At 39.5% G+C, this 24,160-nt stretch overlaps 2 protein-coding genes and 1 pseudogene across 3 annotated transcripts in view; 2 read left to right on the forward strand and 1 right to left on the reverse strand.

Moving 5' to 3' along the window:
* The first annotated feature begins 529 nt into the window (after positions 1-529).
* LOC104600662 (glycylpeptide N-tetradecanoyltransferase 1) lies at positions 530-3,336 on the forward strand. Its single transcript, XM_010263736.3, has 2 exons — positions 530-795; positions 1,100-3,336. The coding sequence occupies exon 2, from the start codon at positions 1,127-1,129 to the stop codon at positions 2,429-2,431; it is 1,305 nt and encodes a 434-aa protein (XP_010262038.1). The 5' UTR covers positions 530-795; positions 1,100-1,126; the 3' UTR covers positions 2,432-3,336.
* A 2,017-nt stretch (positions 3,337-5,353) lies between these two features.
* Positions 5,354-9,115, reverse strand: LOC104600663 (eukaryotic initiation factor 4A-9-like; annotated as a pseudogene). Its single transcript, XR_016079254.1, has 5 exons — positions 8,975-9,115; positions 8,125-8,194; positions 7,926-8,032; positions 7,393-7,824; positions 5,354-6,129 (listed from the first exon to the last, which is right to left on the reverse strand). The product of XR_016079254.1 is annotated as a eukaryotic initiation factor 4A-9-like (transcript).
* Positions 9,116-12,195: 3,080 nt separating this feature from the next.
* Positions 12,196-24,160, forward strand: part of LOC104600806 (uncharacterized) — a 67,791-nt gene continuing 55,826 nt past the window's right edge. Inside the window, exons 1-5 of the mRNA XM_088893001.1 lie at positions 12,196-12,483; positions 13,035-13,066; positions 13,159-13,269; positions 14,200-14,276; positions 16,916-16,961. Of these exons, the coding sequence (XP_088749127.1) occupies positions 12,289-12,483; positions 13,035-13,066; positions 13,159-13,269; positions 14,200-14,276; positions 16,916-16,961 (461 nt within the window). The 5' untranslated portion in view covers positions 12,196-12,288. The remainder of the gene's footprint in view (positions 12,484-13,034; positions 13,067-13,158; positions 13,270-14,199; positions 14,277-16,915; positions 16,962-24,160) is intronic.

Genomic DNA, 24,160 nt, shown 5'->3' on the forward strand with positions numbered 1-24,160 from the left:
AGCCCCAACACCAGACAACAGTCAACCCCGCATAGTTCCTAGCCATGCAGCAGAAAAGTTGACTATATCTTCACCATGATGGAGATGTTAAGACAACCAACACACGCCCCCCAAGCCACTCGCCATGGTGTGCAGACACCTACCACGGCCAATCTTCGCACCGAGGACTCCAAAAGGCGTCATGCGCACGGAGCCCAGTCCGACCGCGAGTATCCGCAGCCAGCACCCCTAGGTTGTGACTCATTTTGTTCGGTTGTAGAACAGAACACCCCCTGAATTGGCGGCTTGGCGCCGAGGTGACACTGTTATTTATGGGAAACGGCAATTGAAGTAAACGTGACACCGTTATTTCTCGATTTACGTCTGTCATTACACTCGGGATCTGCTAGTCACAAGTGTGCGAACCCGGCTATATGACAATCACGAGGGAACACACGTTCGCACACTTGTGAATCAGCAGGTCAGGACTGCCAGCAATCCAACATCAACCATTCCAATAGACGCTATTAGTGAAGCTCACTAAATACCCGGACGTAGAAAAGTTAATACAGAAATACCCGGGCCCCGACGGCTTTCATTTCTCCCAAAGCCTATTTCGGTCTCTTCGAGCTCCCTCATTGCTTTCAGCCCATAAAACCCTAGATTCCCTTCCCCAAACCAAGCCTTATAATTCGCGGAGCTCCAACGTAGCCTAGATACGCGGATTTGCATTCATAAAGGGAATGGGAAAACGAAGGTAGGAAAAAGAAAATTTTGGTGCAGAGGAGCCAATAATCCAAGCTTATCTCAGAACTCGTAAGTCCCCCCTTCTTCTTGCAGTTATGTCTGTCAATTTCATTGATCATTACAGTTTTAAGCTAAACAGCAAGATTTGGATTCTAGTTCGAAGCATTCATTTCTTTGCTTTTGCCTTTGAAATAGTTGCATGCCAAGGAATATACAGGGTTTCACCTGATTTACAACCTTCAATAGGAAAAAAAAAATTGAATATTTGTTTATCATTCATTTCTGTTCTTTGAATTTCCATTTTCTTCGAACAGTGGTCATCTTAGATCCGATTTGACAAAGTAAGATTTAATGTTAATCTGTCTATTTACAGAGTGCAGTATTTCAATAGATTATTGCAATGGCTGATAGCAATTCGTCACATGATTACCCCAGCGAAAACCCAAAGCCCGATCCCGATGCCAATTCATCTCTTGGGAACGATAGTTCAATTGAGGCCATAGCCCGAAGAGTTCAGGATTCGCTTTCTTTAGGGAAGAAGCATAAGTTTTGGGAAACCCAACCTGTCGGGCAATTTAAAGATGTCGGGGATACGAGCTTACCTGAAGGTCCAATTGAACCTACGACACCCTTATCCGAGGTCAAGCAAGAACCTTACAATCTTCCCAGTCTCTATGAATGGACCACTTGCGACATTGACGATGAAGATACTTGCACCGAGATATACAATCTCCTCACTAATAATTACGTTGAAGATGATGAGAACATGTTCAGATTCAATTACTCCAAGGAGTTTCTTCGCTGGGCACTTCGTCCTCCTGGCTACTTCAAGAGCTGGCACATTGGTGTCCGTGTAAAAGTCTCAAAGAAACTTGTTGCCTTTATTACGGGTGTTCCTGCAAAGATCAGAGTCCGTGATGAGGTTGTTAACATGGCAGAGATTAATTTCCTATGCGTTCATAAGAAGCTCAGATCAAAGAGGCTTGCACCTGTCATGATTAAGGAGATTACCAGGAGGGTTCATTTGGAGAATATTTGGCAGGCGGCTTATACTGCTGGAGTTGTTCTTCCAACACCTATATCAACTTGCCAATATTGGCACAGATCACTAAACCCAAAGAAGCTTATCGATGTTGGTTTCTCCAGACTTGGTGCAAGGATGACAATAAGCCGAACAATAAAGCTCTATAAATTACCAGAATCAACAGTCACTCCAGGTTTTAGGAAAATGGAGCTGCGTGATGTTCCAGCAGTTACCCGTCTAATCAGAAATTACTTGAGCCAGTTTGTTGTTGCACCGGATTTTGATGAAAATGACGTGGAACATTGGCTCCTTCCAACTGAGAATGTTGTGGATAGCTATTTGGTTGAGAGCCCTGAGACTCATGAAGTTACGGACTTTTGCAGCTTTTACACACTTCCATCATCCATTCTTGGAAACCAGAACTACTCAACCTTGAAAGCTGCTTATTCATACTATAATGTATCTACCCAGACACCATTGCTTCAGTTGATGAATGATGCACTTATTGTGGCCAAACGGAAGGACTATGATGTCTTCAATGCATTAGATATCATGCAAAATGCGTCTTTCCTAAAGGAGTTGAAATTTGGACCTGGTGATGGCCAACTTCACTATTATCTGTATAATTATCGGATAAGGCATACGTTGAAACCATCAGAGCTTGGGCTTGTCCTCTTGTAGGTGAGTTCCGCTGAACTTTGATTTTATGGCATCAATACGGTGGAAATATTTCTGGCAGTGTTAAGTTGTTGTGGACTGTATTCAATAGCCCTGCTCTTGTTTCTCCACAACCTAGCATGCGATATTACTGTGAATGCGAGAGGACAGGTTTTAATGACATATTGTAGCTTGAGATGCTTCCGCAAGTAGCAAATGTTGAGCCTGTGCATGTCTGTTTGGAGCTGAAATAAGGTTGGAGTATGGAAAATCTTTTCCAATTTTGACTTTTCCCTGTTTAACATTTATATTTTCTTCTTGCCTTTAACTGTTTTTGCAATTCATGTTTGCATACATCTATAGCAGATGTGGAATTGTTTGCATTGGGGCTTTCCTTTTCTTCTCTTTTCTTTTTTTTTTTTTTTGGTTATTTATGCTAACAATTTGTTCTTGTTTAAGGTTCAGAGGAGCGTTTAGTAGCTTACTTTCCCAATGTCTCATGGTGGTTTATTTCCATTTAGTATGTTGCGTTTGATTCTAGTTATATCCTACCTCATAATCCCTGGTTATTGCAACCAACTAATGGGATTTACTTATTTTTATCAATAACTACAATCAAGAGGATTTTGTTAATGTGTTAAGGATGAAGATACAAGAGAAGATCTCAAATTTTGAATGGATTTCAAAAGTGGGTACTGAGAGAGCAGGAGCTGACCTATGAAAGCTTAATGACAGGCCTGCTTCGAATAGAGTAGCAATATCTTGGAAGCTTATTAGCAGACTAGCAGTCTAGGTTGCTCATCTTAGTTTGAGAGGATTTATTCATCCTTGATAATAGTTGTAATTTTGTTCCTTCAATTGAACTAAAAAAAACGATAATACTTTGGAGATTTGTAGCTTTTCATGACAAACACCATGGTGTTTACTAAGCTTAGTGTGAATTTACCTTACTGTGAGAGCGGATAATGTCATAGGTTCCTAGTTGTTTTTGATATAATTTGAAGTAACTTGTCGAAATCTACATTTGGGTTCTGAACTCCACACTGAGGTTGCCCATGTCTCCATGGCTAAGAAATAGAGGCTAATATCTTATGTTTTGAGAAAACACTGCAAATATGCTGTTTTTGTCACTTGGTGGTCTATATTAGGTACTGAAGGCAAATTAGCGTATCGAATAATTTGGTGGTCAATTGGTCATGCAGATGCGGAAATGCTTAATGGTGAAAGATATGACCTGGGTTTTCTACTTGTCTTTCTTCTTCATTTTCTTCTATCTTTTTCACTCCACTATTTAATTAGAGGATGTATCTGGTAGTGACAAGGAGCATTCGTGTCATTTGGCATAGAGATATGTGAGAATAAAGGTACTTCAAATTGTATATCGTCTTGGTCATTGTTTGTGGGCGTGGTGAGTACGTAAGGAGGAACTTACCTAAAACCATATTGAGTGGCGATGGAATAATTAGGGTATGGTATGAAATAAAGTATACTATGTCTAATATGCATGTTTGTTGGTTCTCTGCTTTTCTTTTTCATGGGGAATACTTTGGGTGTACAAAGATACTTTCTCTTGCACTCTTGCTTTATTTTATTTTTATTGTCTCGTTCTTTTCTTGAAGAAGAACATTGCGTAAGCGTGTAGTCGTGTGGGTTCCTTTACATCTTATCATCCTTTGCAGTGTTTGATCTGGTCCCTTTTTTTTCATTGTTGTATTGCATAAAGAATACAATATTTAGATAGAGATTCTGGTCAAATGGATAACAGACATGAGAACATGGGTTCGAGTTCACCCATTTAGGGCTGTCAATGGGTTGGGTCTAGGTTGAGGTTCAGGTGGAGCCGGAACCAATCCGACAAGAAATATTAAGCACGCAGAACCGATCCAGACCCTATAGGATCGATCGGTTCTCGGGATAATTGGGTCTGAGTCGGTTCAGGAGTAAGTAGAACTGGTTCTGAACTGATAGTGATCAACATATCAGAAACCAGAACCAACCTATTGGTACCAGATCTTAGAACCAGAACTGACCGAATTGGTCTGGGTCGGACCCGGTCCATTGGGTAATGGCCTATATTTTCAGCCAAATCTATTTAAAGTGATGTCACATCCTAATTGCTACTCTATTATTAAATTATAAATCATAACCGTTAATCAGCTTGTTTTATCAAGCAGGCTTCTAATGTCACGGCCTTTACGATGTTGCATTGCTGAACAATGCACACAGCAACGCAAAAATGGCAGCAGGCAGCCACGCCAAACGCCACTTTTGAAAAATTTCCAGTTAGCTTCCTCAGCATCCAAAAACAGCATTATAAACTAATCACGTGAAAAGCTTATTTTTCTAGTTTAATCTTAAATCCACGGAATACTAATAAAAAAATATGAAATCCACGAAACAGCACAAACCATGTCTACCACCTACAGAGCTTGATCGGAACTTGAAAAATGAGAAAATTTCAACATATTGCTTCACTTTTCCCCCTTACAATTAATCCCAACTTATGATTGAATAACAGATTATATTGCTGCATATTCTTCCCACATTTTAGTTGTTTGATTATTTTGCTGCCTGAAATTGTGATTGGTCTCTCAATACAAATCATATTTTCACCGAGGCATTTGGTTCACAGTTGGAATCGGAATCTGAAAGGTCTATTCCCAAATTCTGTTTGATTCAGACAGGAATTGGAATAAGCTGGATTGAGAATTGGGATTTCATTCGCAAAGGAGGGAAAGGGAATGGCTATTCCTACAAAGTACAAACCAAACCGGTCCTAAGTAATTGCAATAAATTCAGTATGAAGTAAAATGCTATTCAATTAAAATAAACATATATAGCAAGTTGCATTCTTTTGACTGAACTGACTTTACTGTATAAATTATAAAATGCTTGTATCCCTACTGATGCTACAAAAATTTCATAACGAGGGGATCATGCAGAAATGCGATATTTCCCACGTTATGATCAGTTCTGCAATCTCGAATGAGCCTGAAAAAACTGAATAAATGACTGACTGGAAAATTTTGGTTACAACTACACTTTTTACCTCTCTGGTCAAAAATCAAATCAAAAGAACATTATCTCATCAAAGAAGATCGGCAACATTTGAGGGTAGTTCCTCGATAACCACATTGTAGAACCTCTGGATGTCATAGAGCATCCTCTCGTCATTACGCGTCACAAAATTGATGGACACTCCTTTCCTTCCAAACCGCCCACTGCGGCCAATACGGTGGAGATAGTTCTCCGGTTGAGTCGGCAGATCATAGTTAATGACCAAGGATACATGCTGGACGTCAATACCTCGGGCCAGAAGGTCAGTCGTAATGAGCACTCGTGAGGACCCAGATCGAAATTCACGCATGATAATGTCTCTGGTGTTCTGGTCCATGTCTCCATGGGTGGCCGAGACGGTGTGGTCCTTGCTCCGCATCTTGTCAGTCAGCCAGTCAACCTTGCGTCGAGTATTCACAAATATGACACTGAGTGATGGCCAAGGTTTCATAGAGATCACACAGTGTCTCTAGCTTCCATTCTTCCTTCTCAACATTGACATAGAATTGCTTGATACCCTCAAGAGTGAGCTCGTCACGCTTCACCAGAATCCTCACGGGCTTGTTCATGAATTTCCTTGTGATCTCTAGTGCTTCAGGTGGCATCGTGGCAGAGAAAACACCAGTTTGAACTTTGGCTGGTAGGAGCTGGAATATGTCATAGATCTGCTTCAAGGAGTTGCATCTTTCATGTTAGGAATTTAGGATATGCAACAAACATCTACATATTAAACCTACTACTGCACAAAATCAAGACAACAAAAAAGAAAGTCTTCTAATAAAAGCTTGTCCCTGATAGTCATCTATCATGAATTTAGGCAGAAATTAAAAACAGAATGATTTGACCACCCTGTATATAGACCTGTTCATGGGCCGGGTGGGCCGACGGGTCGGCCCGGCCCCCGGATGAGTTTGAACACACAATTGAGCCCGTGGGCTTGACCTCGGGCCAAAAAGCCCGACATGCAATAAATTCGAGCCAGGCTTGGGATTTGCCAAAATAGCCCGGCCCGACCTATAGATTAAACTCAAAAACCCTAATATCCTAATTCCTAAGTAACCCCTCTTCTCATTCATCTCTTTCTAGTTAGCTGAATTGCCGAACCTCTCTTCTCTTCACAGTGATGCATATCCTCCTCACACTCTCAGGCAGCTGCAGAACTGGTGAACACTCACCGGTGCAACAAGTAAACTCCGGCAGACCGGCAATGAGCCCTCTCTCTCTCTCTTCTTCTCTTTCAAATCTCAGACACCAGCGAGGCGGCGAACACAGGCACCGGCAGCGGCGGTGAATCCTCTCTCTCTCTCTCGTTCCTCTTCTCACTTCTTCTCTTTCAAATCTCAGACACTGGTGAGGCAGCGAACACAAGCACCGGCGGCAGCGGTGAGTCTTCTCTCTCTCTCTCTCTCTCTCTCTCCCATCTTTCTATTAGGTCGGGCTTCGGGCTTTTTATCAGGGCCTGGCTCGGGCCTAACAAAATCCTGTTTATGAAGAGTAAAAGCCTGGCCCAGCCCGGCCCATGAACAGGTCTACCTGTATGTATATTCCGAGTAGTGACTTGTCTAAAGTTTCAACATTTCACCATAAGACTGTATTTGATTTGATAGAAAGTAAGAACAGAGAGACAGGGGAAAGTTCTTATGAAATATCAAGAACTTCCCCTCAACTTTCTGTTTCCCTCTTATCATACTGAACACAAACAAAATGCACAATAGGTAATACACTATATATGCCTCTAATTAGGGAAGTAAATAGAACACAATTCAAGAGCTTAGTACCATTAAGAAATAAAAGTGTCATCTCAAGTCTCAACCTGGTTATAGATAGGGAAGAACAAGTGAAATCACCATCAAAGTATCAAGTTGGAAAAGCAGACAAATTAGCTCAAGACATGAAAATGATACACAAGCAATTGGAAAGGAGTAGACCTGATCCTTGAAACCTCGTGAGAGCATCTCATCAGCCTCATCTAGTACAAACATCTTGATGTAATCAGGGCGAAGTGACTGTCTACGAAGCATATCAAACACACGACCTGGAGTCCCAACAACAACATGAAACCCCACTAGAAAGGATTCTTTCATCCTCTCGGATGCTAGTTCCACCAACACAAGCATGAACCTTCACACCCAAATAATCACCAAGAGCTCGCATAACCTTCTCAATCTGTTGGGCAAGCTCTCTGGTAGGAGCAAGGACCAAAGCTTGGCATTCCAGTAAGTCATAATCTAGTTGCTGCAGGATTCCTGAGCAAAATGTTGCTGTTTTTCCTGTACCAGACTGTGCCTGCTGAATTACATCAAGCCCTTTGCAGAATGGAACTATTCCTCTCTGCTGAATTGCAGAGGGCTTTTCGAATCCTTCAAAAAATAAAGATTACAACAAGTGTAAGTCCTGGAGTTAGAGAAATTTCCAAAAGCTAACTAGCTAGATGGGGAAGAGGATGAGGTTGCCAACGTACCATATGCGTATATGCCTCTGAGGAGGTTCTCTTTTAAACCCATTTTATCAAAAGTATCGAAAACCTCATCATATGATGTAAAGAAGTTTTTTCCATCATTCTCGAGCCTACATTCGTAAACCAAACACAAATTATAAACCTTACCGAGAACAGAGAACCAGATGGCATTAAACCAATCTACTCTAAATCTGTTACTTACAACTCATTCATCTTGCTATCGTATTGACGACCATCAAACTGTGACCCTTCGGGAGCTAACCCTGCCATGACTGTGAAAAGGAGGGGGGTTGTTAGAATAGGAAACAGTCTTTTGTAAGGCACCTAAAAAGCCCAACTCCAGACATCCATCTTTAAGGGCTCAAACCAGCACAGATACATTACACAAACACCACCCGAAGACAATGTCTAGGAGAAAAAAGAAAATCCTCTAAAGTTTTTATTATGCATAATTCCAGAGGTTTCGTCAATGAACACACAGTAATCGATTCTATATTTATAGAGACAACAAAGAACAATGTTGGCACTTCGCAGAAACAAGTACTTTGTTCATCATTGCCCGGAGAGAATGAATCAACGCAGGCAATTTATTCTTCAGGGATGTCATGTCTGTTTCCCTTCTAATAAACTGAAAGAACTTGTTTTATCAGGTAATCAATTATATATCGAGAGAATAGTGGAGAGGGGAATGCTAATTTTGGGTAGCAGCAACTTCAAAATTGAACAAATTCTATTTAGCAATATTTTCTGTAATCTGACGAACCATTCTAAGTCAAGAAAACTCCTTAACAGACAGAGACAACAAAACATATCAAAGCAGATATCTTCTCTTCGTTAGAAAAAAAAAATCAAAACACGAACATGAAAATAATCAAATATCTTTCTCGTCTGTAAACGAGAATCAAATCCCAACAATTAGGCGCTCATTACAATCCTCTCCCTTCTAAATAAAATAAGAAAATAAACTGATAATGCACCAGAACTATACATCAATCAAAAGATGCTCTTCGTAAAAGAAAATGGATTAAAATAAAAAGAGAAGTAAGAAATACCTCTTTTTCTTCGATTGATTAAACTATTACTTTGTTGTTAGATTGTTTTAGCGTCTGTTTGAGCTTTACGAACTCCTCGATCTAAACCGGGGAGTTTCAGGAGCAACAATAATACGAACATACAAACTACCGAACGCCAGCACGTCCATATATGATACAACTGTTAAACGAATACAAATTTTGGAAACCCGAGTTATACACGTATTTAATTTCCTCTCCTAATCGGGATTCGTGCGGTGTACGAAAAAATTTCTTCTATTTGAAGTAGAAAAAGCCTTATAACAATTTTAATTGAACTAGTTCTTACTAAAAAAAATCCAATTAATAAGTTGGCTTCCAAAACAGAAAAAAGAAAGTATCCCATCTAAGTTATATATTGAGATTTTAATTAATTTATGATTTCTTTTAGATTTTGAGAGAGAAAAGTTGATCAATTGGATTTTTTTTTTAATTTATGTGGAAAGCTTCATGTAACGCTTTCCTCAATGCAAAAGTGTTTATTTACTGTTTCTTTGATGTGGTCTAGTTGTAAATAAATCCCTCAAAAAATAAAGATTTTTAATCACTTTTTTTTCAGTTTTGAAGACAAATCAAGTATAAACGTTTAATAAATGGAAGCTATACCAAATACATAATTAGTTTCATGGGTACCACTTATCCTCCCAAGTGGGAGTTCCACTTCAATTAGTGCAGTGCCCATTCGAACAGCTTTGATAGCCTTGCATTAAGAATATCTCAATACTTATGTGCTTTATTTCATGGGGAGATATTCCCAATGCAAGATTGCAAGTTGCAATAGGCTATTTGAAAGGTGTGAGCAAAGGTACACATTGATTGAAGCCGAACTTCTAGGTGGGAAAATAATTTCCCCATCTTAGAGAAAAGTTGATGACACTTGGATGAGATAAAATTGTCCCTTTTAATAATGTCTTTTGATGGTTAAAACAGTCATTGTATTATTTACCTGAAAAATAAAATAACATAGGCAAATGCACATAATCGGATAAATGTTTTATGAGAAATACTTACTCGAGTTACTTAAAGAGCCTCAATCTAATCCATTCAAATATACAACAAGTCAACCCAAAGATTCAATCCAATACGCCGTCATGGGATCTCCTTGGTCTCCTAACATCAGTGACTTAATCTTAACCATCCAAGTGATACGATGATTTTTAACAAGTTAGACCATCCAAATGATATGTCAAATTAACCAACACAACTTAAGTCAGAGAAAAAAAAAAGAGATTTCTTAATGTAATGAATTAATCTAGTCAATCCAATGATGCTAAGGTGATGTTTGGCGTCGACGATGACTTATCCTTGCTGATTACCAATTTATGGAATCAGTGAGTATTGAGAAATCATCAAAAAAATATTGTTTGGTATCATTTACGCCATGTAAGCTGATTTTTGAGGAATCAACCATGAGTCTGTTTGGTATTGATTTTCATGGCCAATTATTTTTGTATTAGAGTTATTATTCAATGCCATGTTAGATGCCATGCCATCATAAAAAATGTCGGAATCAACTAAAAATTAGGAAATCACATGAAAAAAGTGGTCCCTGAAAAGGGTTGATTTCAATAATGGTTTTTGGCTGATTTCCTAGAAATTGGCATAATCAGCCAATCAAATAAGAAAAAAAAAATCACAGACTCTTCAAATTCTAATGTAGCCTACATGACACCGATTTTTGGGAAATCATCATTGGTACCAAGCATCACCTAAATTGAAGCAATGATTTGAGTTGTCAAAATGATAACTTTGTATAATTTTCTTACTTACTTTTCTTAAGCATGGAAATAATATAAACAGACAATTTGATAATTTCCCAATCATTGTTAATATGACAATGTTCTTAAAAAAATAAAGTGCTGTTTGGCAAGTCTTTTTAAAAATATTTTCCAACAATTCAAATGGCCAAAAGACAAGTGAGCTTTTCGGGTATTGTCTTTAAAGACAAAAACTGTTTGATAAGTGGCTTGGTCTATTGGACTTTTAAAAATGTGTTTAGAGGCTATATATCATACATAAATACTAGAAAGTTTCACTTGAAGCTTTATGTAATTTGGTGTTCTCGTTTTTTTTTTGTGAGTCTTTCTATGCATGGGTATTCTCATCATTTTGGCTTTTAGTTATCAAGCTAAAAAAAAATCAATTTTCCGTCTTTCAAACTTGTCAAAGCAGAGAAGACCGTATGAAAACACTTGCCAAACAATGCCTAAATAAATGAATGTATTGCAAAAAATTATACAAAAGGGTTAAGTGTCACGTTTCAAAAACATAGGGAGTTATCTGTAATTTATCCTTTATTCTGCACTCCCTAATCCCTAGTCCCTAGTCTACCGATTCAGCCTGGATCCACATCAAGCTTGCACATAATGCCGGCCAGGGCTCGGCCAAGCAAGCCTTAGACATGACTAGGCCCCGAAATTATTGTATAAATATATTATCACATCTTATATATGTATAATATCTTACATTCTTTTGATAATATTATAGTATTTTACAACATAACATTAATATAATATTACAGCAATAACATATACATATATATATTTTATAATTATAAATATAAAGTTAAATTAAAATTTTAATTTAATTATATGGGCCAGCCCATATGTCCAGCCTGACCTAGCTCAAGCATGCAATATCAGGCCTGGGTGCAGGTCGGGCTAGGCTCGGGCAGGCTTACTCCCGATTTAGGCTTGGCCTGGCCCAGCCAATGATCATCTCTACCCTATCCTAGGCTCTTTTAGGGGTGATCATGAGATTGACTTTACACTTATGATAAGGGTTATATCTTAGGCCTAGGCATGGCCTGGGATTCCAGGCTTGAAACATAAGTCTCAACTCAGGTCTACACAGGCTCGGGCTAGATTATGGGCCAATGTCTTTCAATATATAAAATATTACATATCTATAATATTTTATATTAAATGATATAACATGCATATAAATTTATTTTATACATTATATAATATAAAATATTACATATAATATAAATTATATATGTCATGCTATAATATTTATATATAAAGTATATAATATAATGTAACATAACTTATATGCATATGTATACATTATACACAAAAATGTATAAATTTAAATATATGCGAATCGGGCCGGGCTTGAAGTATTAAGCCCAAGCCCGGAATTTTCGGGTCGGGCCGGCCGGGCTGAAATTATCACCCGCCTCCCCGGTGTAACCTTCCCGCATCCCGCATTCACGCTCTCTGTGCACGAGCAGAACATCCGTCTGAAGCAGCTTCAAATACCAATTTTCGCTTTAGCATATTTTGAAGTCTGAAATGGGCGGGGATGCGAGGAGTTGGGACGAAGAGAGTTACAGAAGCAGCATTGTGCAAGAGAGAGAGCTCCAGTATCGAACAGTTTTCAGGACCATATTCGCTCCATCTCAGAACCCTAATCCAGATATCATTGTAGTCGCATCAAGCGATGGATCTGTTGCTCCATACTCCATATCTTCGTGTATCTCTTCATACGTGAGTCAATCGATTTCATTGTTCGTATGCGATCATTCTACTTTTATTCACAGTTTCATACTCGGTAACTGTACGGGCATCATTGGAATTGCATTCTCTTCAATGCCGGTATTTAACTCCTGAGGTTCAAGAGTTACGAATTTAAACCGTTATTTGAATCTATTATGCTCACTCTTGTAATTAACAATGGATATCGTGAAACTGCCTAAATTGTGGGTTTTCATTGATTGATTTCTGCATCTTACTTCACTTTCTGCTAAATTGTTCTTTTCGTCGAACAAAATTGTGCTCGAATTTGAATGATACTTGTAAGTGACAACACAACTTCTTTGACCAGAACTCTTATTTAATCAAACTATAACTCTTTAAACTCCCAAGGATTATCAACTACAGGAGTGGCAGGATTTCTGCTCATGAATTTACATAGGCCTATATTAACGAACAAGGGCCTTGTCGTCAATTTCTAAATAGAGAAATGCTATTCTCTTGCACTGATTATACTGATGTTTCTTTGTCATCCCTTAATTCTTTAAGTTTTGGTGTTTTTGCAGTCATCACGTTTTAGCAAGACTTGGGATCAACAGTAAGTGCTGCTATCTTGTTTTTGGTCATATTTCACCAGTTACATCTCTTATCATGCGTTAACTGCAGTGTACCGTGTTTTTTCATGTGGAGGCATTTGCCTGGTTATTTAATGGCTGAACCTCTTTGCTCCCTCCAAGCACATAATGGACCGGCATATGATGTTAAATTTTACGGTGACAAGGATGATTCTTTATTGTTGAGGTATTTATTCATCCCAGTTCCTCACTAATTATTTGTTTCAGTTGGAAGGTGACATCTGGTAAAATCTAGCCATGCACATCACATCACTGAGATTTTGAAGTTCACTAGGATTCTTGACATCTAAGTTTATCCAGTTGAATTGGTAGTAATGATGAATGGACATTTGTTACTCTTTATTAGACCACTATTTGGAATGTTGATTCATAACTTGTCAAAGTTCAATCTCTCAGGCAAACTCCTATTAAGTGAAAACATGCCAATCATAAACATTTTTTTATTCACACTCAACTTAGGACCCACATTTATAAGGATTTGGCAAAAGTTTTAATGCTTTCTGCTAGCCTGAAACAGCCCTCCTACTTTATCCAAGCTTGAGACTAGCGGTGTAAGACAAGCTCACCACTAGTGGATATCTTTTATTCACACTACTGAGGTACATTTCCAAGATGCTATGATTCAAAGCTACTCAAGACAAATGGATTTGGGTTTCAGTTTTGGAACGTGGTGGGATCAATGGATTAGGTTTTAGTTGCGAGTGTCATGGCTTTTAAAGTTTTCTAAAACTGTCAAGTAATTCCTATGCTTGCTCTTCAAATGCTAGAAATAATGGTATACTTAGCAATTGGCATTGTTGTTGATGTTGTTACTGCTATCATTGTCATTCCTGTTGTTATTGGTTGTGCACTAACTGCAAGGCATTCAAAACTTGGATATGCTGCTCTTGTTTGCAATGCACTTGCATTCAGTATATGACATGCGTCCCATTACACATCTGTGGGTACATACTGTAATGGAAAACCTGTCACAGATTGAATGGAAGTGCACAGCAAGTTCAGTGCAAATAATCACAGCAGATCCTGGCTCTACGAAATGAGATAAATATTGGGCTTGAAGACGTGACATATTTAATAATATAGCTATCTCATGTAGTTGTGGAGATGATGGTCGGATTCGAGGGTGGAGGTGGAAGGATATACTAAACTCAGAGAATTCGTCTACTGTGCAAGGTAATTCATGTGTGATAATTGAGTGCCTTTTCTTCTAAGCAATGTCTTGAATCTCTTGACATGAAGGGCTTTATTCTATAACTGCATTTCTACTTTGGCAGTTCCTATTGAGAATGTTGCATCTAAGAAGGTGCCATAGTTCATGTGCATGGACCTCCCCTCTCTAATGTCCTTTTCCTTTTAAAAAGAAAACGCTAAAAATAGAGAAGGAGAAGCATCAGTACTTCTGTTCTTGTCCTAAAACTAAGTTTAAGGAATTTGTACCATATGTGTTTTCCTTGTAGCAGACTTGCTTGAGAAAACTGGTTATTTGCATGGATCTGAAATTGGTCTTTAGATTCTTGCTACTCTAAAGTTCTGATGAAAACTAGACCCATTCACTTCTTTGGTCACAGTAATGGGGTAATAGAAGGACACATATCCTAAACCACTTGATGTATGGATGTTGTCTATGCTTAAGGGACCATGGGGTTTGTCATGCTTCATTTAAGAGGTCCTTGGTTTCTTTTTATGTATATATCTCACCATGATGGGATTCTATGACTATGAATGTTGGGTGTACTATCTAAATGTGAGTCACTGGGAACATTGTTAATAGGTTTTCTGTCCTAGTTCGAGAGATCTACTTCTACGATGAAGCATGGGTGGTCATAAAGTGGAAACTCCATTTTACAAACATTAAGTAGAGCATAAATTGCCTTTGTCTCTTCACAAAGCTTTTTATGTGGGCTTGCTTCTGCATGGAACTTCCCTTTTTCTAAGGGAAGGGGGACAAAAAAGAAAACCTTTGCAAAGCCACGGCTTACTTTGAAACTGTTCTTTTTTAATGGTCATTAATATGTTTATATATAGGGGTGCAAGTAGGGTACCTGACTTGAAGAATTTACAGGCCTGGGCCCATTGGAATTTTGCTAAACGTTCAACCCAAGCCCACCCAAGTCGCAGCCCTATTTATTTATGAAAAAGAGGGTGAACATGGAATGGTATCACAACTTTAGATCAAAATGGAACTATGGAAACTGACCTTGAGAGCTGAAACCATTCCCAGAGAAAGAACACTCCTAGTAAATAGAGGGCCTACAAGGAAAAATAGCTTTGGGAACTCATAGGGCCATAGGGTCGTTGTGCAATGTTGGTCTTGACTATTCAGGTTCTTGGGAGATATCAGGTATGGACTGGGTACGGACCTAACCTTCTTCTTTTTTCTTTTTCTTAAAACTCCTGGACCTTTTATGCTTTAATGGCAAAATAGTTAAAACAAAGCATAAGCAATATGAATGATATATTATATGATGTATTGAAGCACATAATAACAAGACGTAACCATAGTAATAAGTAATAACATTAACAATAAGGCGCCCACCTTGTGGTTTTCATTGCTTGCCCAGACACCTTTTTATATAAACCATGGTGTTCAGGTGAGGGACCCCACCGGGGGTGCCTTGTCACCTAGGTGATGTTTTGATAACTTTGGCAGCTACTCCCATACTTAAATTTACCTTCTCAGTTCTCACACTTGTCAGTCAGACCAAGATTTTTCCATTGCATCAGACAACTATCCTTTTGCAAAGGGTAGGGCTGTGGCTTGGACAGGCTTGGGTTGAGCATTTGTTGCAATTTGGATGGGCCTGGCCTGAGGGCCTGAGCCTGATGCTGTGTAAAAGTTATGTAGCTGACTTGCATCTCTAGCAAAGGGCATCCAGGGGCTTGAGAGAGGGGTAAACTGGATACAGACCTAACCTTTGTTTTTGTATTTTTTTTTGGAACAAAGTGATTGCTCCCAGACTTGAACCTATTCTCACTCTTACCAGCCTGAGATTTTACTGTTACACCAAGATCTAGGAATCACGATAGCTAATTAGTCAGTTGAGGAATTGCGTGGTAATGTGATATTGGTATTCATTGGACCAAGATGGTCATCCTAGATGTTAGGTACAACATACAAGCATCTTTGGATCTGGTACAGGGGCAGAGCCAGGATTCCTCGTTGGGAGTTGGGGGGGCACTTATAAACCTAACGAAAATTAGTTGGGTCAGGCAGTCTCTGCCCCTGGCATGGTTCTAATATCAATTTCTCTTAGGCCCCGTTCGCTTTTTGGTAAGTTACTTACCCATGTTCTTTTATTTCCCATGCAAACAAGACAATGACCATTTTGGCCATAAAAAAATACATTATTACAAGGGGCATTTTTGTCCCGTTTAAGTGTTGACAACTTTCCCACAAGGTGGGAAAGATATTTACCCACCTAGGAGATGGGTATCACTTACCTAGGTATCACTTACCCAGGTAAATAAACTTTCCCTGGTCCCCACTTAAATCTGAAAAAAGAACATGGGATTTTTGGTCAATGGAAATCAAAATCCCATTGACCAACTTTCTCCCCTCTCAAAATCCAGAAAAAGAACGCCCCTTAAGCTTTTGCCTTCTCTTGATAAGTTTGAACCTGAGCTTTGATACAAAGATTTTTGAAACTTTTACCTTCATCTCTTAATAAATAATTTTGTAGTTGTATCTTTTATTTTCTATTTGCTCAGTTTGTTATATTATGGTTGTTTGTAAAGAAATTATATCTAGTGTTTTCTATCAGCAATGTGTAGTTGTTTGATGAGTTCCTTTTCCAATAAACCTTGATTTTCAGGAAACCAATCGGAGCCACTACTTGACTTGGTAAACCCTCAACACAAGTAAGTTGTCCAGAGCTAAAAATTTTCTATCAGAAGCAACTTTTTTATTTAATACTACTGGTCTTGCACCTTTATTTTGTTTTATTCTTTTTGCATGAGTTTCTATATGACTTTGGTTCTTTGGAAGTTAAGCAAGGAAAAAACATCTGTACCGAGACAGTAAGTTTTTTGCTGAAGTCCAGAATCAAACATCTTCGCTGATGTTATGTTATATTTTGGCCACAAAAAAATGAAGAGAAGTGAAGCATTTCTCCATAATTATACATTTGTAGATCTAAATAGACGTTCAAGTATATACCTCCTATCAGAACATGATGATTTGCCATGGATCTCCGTTTAATGAGAGGAAAGAGGCAAAGCTACTATATCCTCCTTTTTTCACAGTGAAATTAATGAAAATTGCCCAAATTCTCTACTAGAAAGTTCACATATGGATCAGCAATCATACATTTAGAAAGGGAGAAAACATTTTTATTTTATTTTATTTTGAAAAAAAATAATGTATTCTATTAAGGAGAAAATCCCAAAAAGTATCATGTAGAACCTTTCAAGCAGAAATGCTCAGACTGTATGTTGTATGAGGTGTGTGGTCATGTGGTGACATGACCATGATTCCTGACCCCTCACCTCCCCTCTTTAGTCTTTCTGATATAGAGATATATAAATGGGTCATTTGGGAGAGATTGCCTTGCCATATTTGGCTCTATTCGGTTATAACTAGCCACGAGTTGGATTTGAAGACACTTTCAGATGGTTGCTAGTGTGATGGCGGTCCGGGGTAGAGTATTGAAAGTCGAATCAAAAGTTTTCGTCTTGGAGAGAGACATTTTTGAAGGGAGACTTACTTTGAAGATTAGAGAATGGTGAAGGGCCGGGGTGTTCCTAGTGGGTAGGGCAATGATTGAGTAGTTTGCTCAAATCGTCGAGGGGGCTTTATGTGCAGAAAAAACCTTGGGGGTGGAGTTTCTTGAAATCAGCAGAGGGTAGAAAATTTGTTGAAAGGAAAATACAAAACGGAGATTTTTTATTTTGTTCGAGTTTTTTTGGCAAAATGAAAAAAAAACAAATGATTTGTATTCCAGAGTGAAGAAATAGAGAAGGATGGAAGGAGATTCTTAGGGTTTTGCAGGAATTTTTGAAACATGGAGAAGAAAAGACATATGGTTTTTGGACCTGATGATTCGAAGTTTAAGGTTAGGTACGGAGAAAATGAACCTGATAAAGTTTCTATTGTTTCAGGAGGAGGAGGTGGCCAGTTCAATCTATTTGCTAACAATGAGAAAGGAGAGTGGTGAAAGAAGTTGGTTGCACAGGTTAAAGTTCAACCACAAAACCGATTAAAAGTAGAAACAATATTAAAAAGTTTGGAGCTCAAAGGGACAGTAGTGATTACTCCCTTTGAAAAATGTGAGACTTTGGTTGAGTTGTTGGAGGAAGAGATAGAAGTTCCAGCAGTGAATTTGAGTCATCACTCTGTTAAACTGGAGTCCTCTGTCAAATTAGAAGCATCTAAGTGTTGAGGATGGTGTGGTGGTTTGTATCCTTGGTCTCCCTTTTCATTTATGGAGGGATGAAATCTTCAAGTTGATCGCTGATATGTGTAAGACAAGACTGGATGGTGTCTTTGTATCTGATCTTCTTTCTGCAGCGATCTGTTTGAGTGGTGTTAGACCTGAGGAGATTCCAAGGAAGATTCAGGTGCTGGTTGATCAATCGTGATACTTGGTGTGGTTCACAACTGCCATTGAGGCAGCACTGTGGAGAGATGCTCGTAGAGAGGAAGACAAAGCAATTGGAGAGATCCTACATGGAAAGAAGAGAGAGAAAGAGTGTTTTAAAGGTGGAGGAACCTTTCACAGACATGGAAGATCAATTTTTGGTAAGAGGGAAAGACAAGTCGACAGGGGAAGATATTAATGAGTTAAGAAAACAGATGGGGGTGATGTGCGGCGGGTCAACTTCCTAGGAGCCGATCATTGAAAATGGGGCTCAGGACACACACAGCAGGTCCAAAGTGATTGTGGTAAGTTGGACCATTTGAAGTTCCTTTTATTAGATGGGTTGGGGGTGACCCGAAATTTGGTGGATGGACCTAGCAGGCTCCATGGGTCGAGTGAGTTGTTAAGTGGTTACGTGAGGACTGAGGAATTAAAGGAGGTGGGTGTTGTGAGGATTATTTAATTGTTATTTTACAGTTGCTGTTAGTGTGCTGTCAGCTTAAGATGCTGTCAGCCAGTTAGTTTCTTTCTTTCTTATTAGTTTGTTACTAGGGAGTGCCACCAGGGACATACTTGTAATCTCCCATTCCTTTTATAATAAGTTAATATAAATAACTAAACTGGCGGCAGCCAGAACAGGTTTTTTTTTTTTTCTTTTTGTGTCTCTCAATCATATCGTCCTCTTCTCCTCTTTCCTCTCTTCTCTTCTCTTCTCTTCTCTTTCTCTCTCTTGTCTCTCTCTCTCCATGAATGATTACATGGTATCAGAGCAAGGTTCTGGGCTATAAAAATCTGTTTCTCCCACCTGCTTAGTCCTCTTTCTTCTTTGATTTCTTGGACGTGGAAGACAGAGAAACCCTAGCAGGCCACTTGCGGCTTCTTCCTTGGTCATAACATCAAGGAAATCCTAGCAGAAGAAGGGCGATGCAGTAAAAACTCCCTTCCTCATCTGTTCGATGCTGTGAAGTTAATTTCTGGGTTGGCACCTTCGTACAGGTGCTGGACAGGGTATGTGTTCTTGTGTTTTTCTATGGCCAATGGTGTGAAGGCCTTACTTTTTTTGTTTTATACCTTCGTTTAGATGCTGGACTGTTAGATTGCATGTGCTATAGTCAAACTGCTAGTATACTATTCTAACGACTGGTGCTGGACTGATTACTGGGCTATTTTAATGGCTGAACCATCACTGAGTTGATTCAGCAGTTTCTGTTTTTTCCACATTCCAGAAGTAAATTTCTTGGGGGTTGGTATTCTGATTGTGCCTGTTGTGTAGTTGTGTGAGATTTGGTCTGATTCAGCAGTACTCTATGGCAAACTATGATTCAACTTCATCGGGGGTTACACCAACTCGTAGCATAGCTGGTATGGGAAGTGAAAACATGATGTTTCCCATGCCCATTACCCCTTTAAATGGTCTAAACTACCCGGAGTGGGCTACAAGTGTAAAACTTTATGTAATAGCAAGGGGAAAAGTTGGTTACATAAATGGAAGGGTGAAAGAACCCAAGAGTGAGACAGCTGAACATGATAGGTGGGACCAAGAAAACAGTATGGTGATGTCTTGGGTCCTTGCAGCCATGAAACCTGATGTGAGGAAGAACTTTATGTGGGCAGACACCGCTAGTGAGATTTGGGAACAGGCCAAAACCACCTATTTTGATTAAAGGCATTATGCCAAGGTTTACTAGTTGCAAGTTGAATCCTCAACCTGTAAACAGGGAAATCGTAGTTTGTCTACCTATTATTCAGCCCTTACTTCCGTATGAAAAGAATTGGATCATTATCAGGCTATAGAGTGTAAACATGATGATGATGCTAAGGCCTACAGGAAGCTGGTTTCTTAGCAGCGTGTATTTGCCTTCTTGTTGGGACCGAACCTGCCTATGAACCCTTGAGAGTTCAGATCTTAGGAAGTAAAGAGTTGTCGTCGGTTCACGAGGTATATGCCCTTGTTCAATATGAAGAAAGTAGGCGGAGTGTGATGGTTACAACCAAGGGGGAGCAACAAGTTGCATTGGCTGCAATGAGTAATAACAACATGGGGAAGAAAAGTGGCACCAAGAAGGCTGATGATAAAGACAAGTTGTTTTATACCCACTGTTGGCGCTCACGACATACACGTGACACATGTTGGGACATTCACAAGAAGCCCAAGTGGGCAGTGAAGAACCAAGAACAGGGTAAAGGGCAAGGTCAGAAGAAGACAGACACAACACATAATGCAACACATGTGGCAACCCAAGATACTCATGTTGCTGGTACTACCCGAGACCACCTTACTAATTTTGACCCCAAGGAAGATATCGTGAATTCCTTCAGAGACCACTTAGAGTCATATGGTAGGGCTTTGCGATAGATGGATAGTTCAGTCACTGGTACTCCTACTTCATTTGCATCTACATCAGGTAATGCGGCTTCTGCATTCCATGTCACTACTACCACTGGTTTTCCCTTGGATCATTGACTCAGGGACCTCTAATCACATGACCGGTAAGCCGAACTTGTTTCAGACTTATAGCCTTTTGTCAGGAAGGGATAAAGTGAAGCTTGCAGATGGATCATTCTCCTCCATTGCAGGCCAAGGATCAATATCTCTTCCCCATGGCCTTAACCTGAATTGTGCATTGCATGTCCCTCAACTTCCTATAAATTTGCTTTCAATTAGTAGTATCACAAACTCTTTAAACTGTAGTGTGACCTTTTTTCCTGGTTCATGTGTTTTTCAGGATCTAACTTCTGGGAGGACAATTGGTAGAGGGAGCCTAGTGGATGGTCTCTACATTCTCGACAAGAAAACTGGTCTCTCGGTGTCATCCTCAGAGTCATATAGTCAATCAAATAAGAGTCAATTTTTTTTGTGGCATAGTCGGTTAGGTCATGTTTCTTTTGAAATAGTAAAGTCTTTGTTTCTGGTTTTATTTAAGTCATGTTCAGTGTCAGAGTTCCAGTGTCAAACGTGTCAGTTGAGCAAACAATGTAGAACAACTTTTCACTCAAATAATAAAAGATCAAGTGTTCCTTTTCATGTTGTGTATTCTGATGTATGGGGGCCTACTACTATAATCTCTGAGGGCGGATATAAGTACTTTATCACATTGATCGATGAGTTCTCTCGCTATACATGGGTATTCCCTATGCGTAGACGAAGTTCCAAAGATTGTGAAAGACTTCAGAGGATGGTATTTATGCAATTCTATGTTGAAATACAGATCTTCCAATCAGACAATGCAAAAGAATATTTCCATGGTGAGCTTAATGAGTTCTTTGCTTCCTACGGATCTATTCATAGGAGCTCATGCGCAAGAATACCACAACAAAATGGTGTTGCAGAAAGAAAAAACAGACACCTCCTTGAAGTAGCTCGTGGGATGATGTTACATATGAATGTTCCAAAAAGGTTTTGGATGGATGCTATACTTGCAACTTCTTATGTCATCAATCGCATGCCCTCCAGAGTGCTGAACTACATGGCCCCTCATCAGTTGTCGTTCCCTCAGTCCCCTTTATTTTCCATTCCTATGAGAGTTTTTGGTTGTCGTGCCTTTGTCCATGATTTGTCTCCGTCTTGAGGTAAGTTAGATCCTCGGTTCATTCCTTGTATCTTTCTGGGGTATCCCTCCTCTCAAAAAGGGTATCGATGCTTTGATCCCGTTAGTCATAAGTTTTTTGTGTCTATGGATGCGTCATTCTTTGAGTCTGAACCGTTCATCCCTACTTCTCCTTAGGGGGAGAGTAGTAGTATGGAAGAGGAGAAGCAGGTTCAGGTCCGCCAAGTCTCTCTTCCTTCTATTCCGGACCTTGCTCCCTTTCGTGTCTTCCAACGTACACGCCGTAGAGATCAACAATGTGATAGAGATGTGGAGCAGCCAAACATTGAGCAACCGACACTGTTAGACTCCCAGGAGGTAAGTCCAAACCCTATTGCACCTACTGATACTCCTACTCCTACTGTGGATGACCTTGACATTCCTATTGCTTAAAGAAAGGGAGTCAGGTCATGCACTACCAAACACCCCATTACCCAGTATGTCTCCTATGATCACATTTCCCCCTCATGCCGAGCCTTTCTATCAGTAGTTGATTGCATCCCTGTTCCCAGAAATGTTGCAGAAGCCTTAAAATGCCCTGAATGGACAGATGCTATGAAGGAGGAGATTAATGCTCTCCATAAAAATCAAACTTGGGAATTGGTGGATCTTCCAAGGGGGAAAGACCCAGTGGGGTGTAAGTGGGTGTTTACAATTAAACACAAGGCAGACGGGACAGTTGAAAGGTACAAAGCAAGATTAGTAGCCAAAGGGTACACTCAAGTGTACGGGTTGACTATGATGGGACTTTTGCTCCAGTAGCTAAGATGAACTCAATTAGGGTCCTCCTGTCATTAGCTGCTAGCATTGATTGGGAATTGCATCAACTAGACATAAAGAATGCTTTTTTTAAATGGTGACTTAGAGGAGGAAGTATACATGGTTCAACCCCCTGGATTCTGTGCCAAGGGAAGTGAAAATAAGGTGTGCAAGTTGAGAAAGTATCTTTATGGTTTAAAACAATCTCCCAGAGCTTGGTTTAGTAAGTTTCACATGGCAGTTTAGCAGGTAGGCTTCAAACAATGTCAGTCTGATCACACCCTCTTTGTGAAGAGATGTCAGGAACATGTTGCTGTATTGATAGTGTATGTGGATGATATCATCATTACAGGAAATTGGAGTTTAGAAATACAAAAATTGAAATAATTCCTTGCATCTAAATTTGAAGTGAAAGATTTAGGTCCCCTGAAGTATTTCCTTGGAATTGAAGTCGCCCGCTCAGAAAGGGGTATCTTCATTTCTCAAAGGAAATACACCCTTGATCTATTACAAGACACAGACAAATTAGGCGCAAGGCCAGCAGATACTCCCATGGATGTTGATCACAAGTTGGGTGACTGTGATGGTGAACCTCTGAAAGATGTGAAACAGTTCCAAAGGTTAGTGGGAAAGTTGATTTATTTGTCCATAACCCGTCCAGACATTGCCTATTCAGTTGGGGTTCTAAGCCATATCATACACTCTCCTAAGAAACCACACATGGAGGCAGCAAAGAGAGTTCTTAGATACTTAAAAAAGTATGCCAGAACAGATCTACTATTTAGTAAACATAATCACCTAAAGGTGGAAGTCTTTATAGATGCTGATTGGGCAGGTGCTGTGGATGATAGAAAGTCCACAAGTGGGTATTGCACATTTGTGGGAGGAAACCTAGTGACCTGGAAAAGCAAGAAACAAAGTGTGGTAGCAAGGTCAAGTGCTGAAGCTGAATATAGAGCTATGACACATGGGGTGGCTGAAGTCCTTTGGCTAAAAAATCTTCTAGGGGAGCTTGGAGTTGTTGTTCATAATCCTATGTCTCTTTACTGTGACAACAAGGCAGCCATAAACATCGTCAGTAACCCTGTCCTACATGAGAGGACCAAGTACATTGAGGTGGACAAACACTTCATAA

Source organism: Nelumbo nucifera, chromosome 8 (genome assembly GCF_055504915.1).
Source record: "Nelumbo nucifera cultivar China Antique chromosome 8, China Antique-T2T, whole genome shotgun sequence".
Lineage (NCBI taxonomy): Eukaryota > Viridiplantae > Streptophyta > Magnoliopsida > Proteales > Nelumbonaceae > Nelumbo > Nelumbo nucifera.

Bases quoted from the DNA above. Each gene is read 5' to 3' on its own strand.
- LOC104600662 (XM_010263736.3), top strand. From the start codon at position 1,127: ATGGCTGATAGCAATTCGTCACATGATTACCCCAGCGAAAACCCAAAG.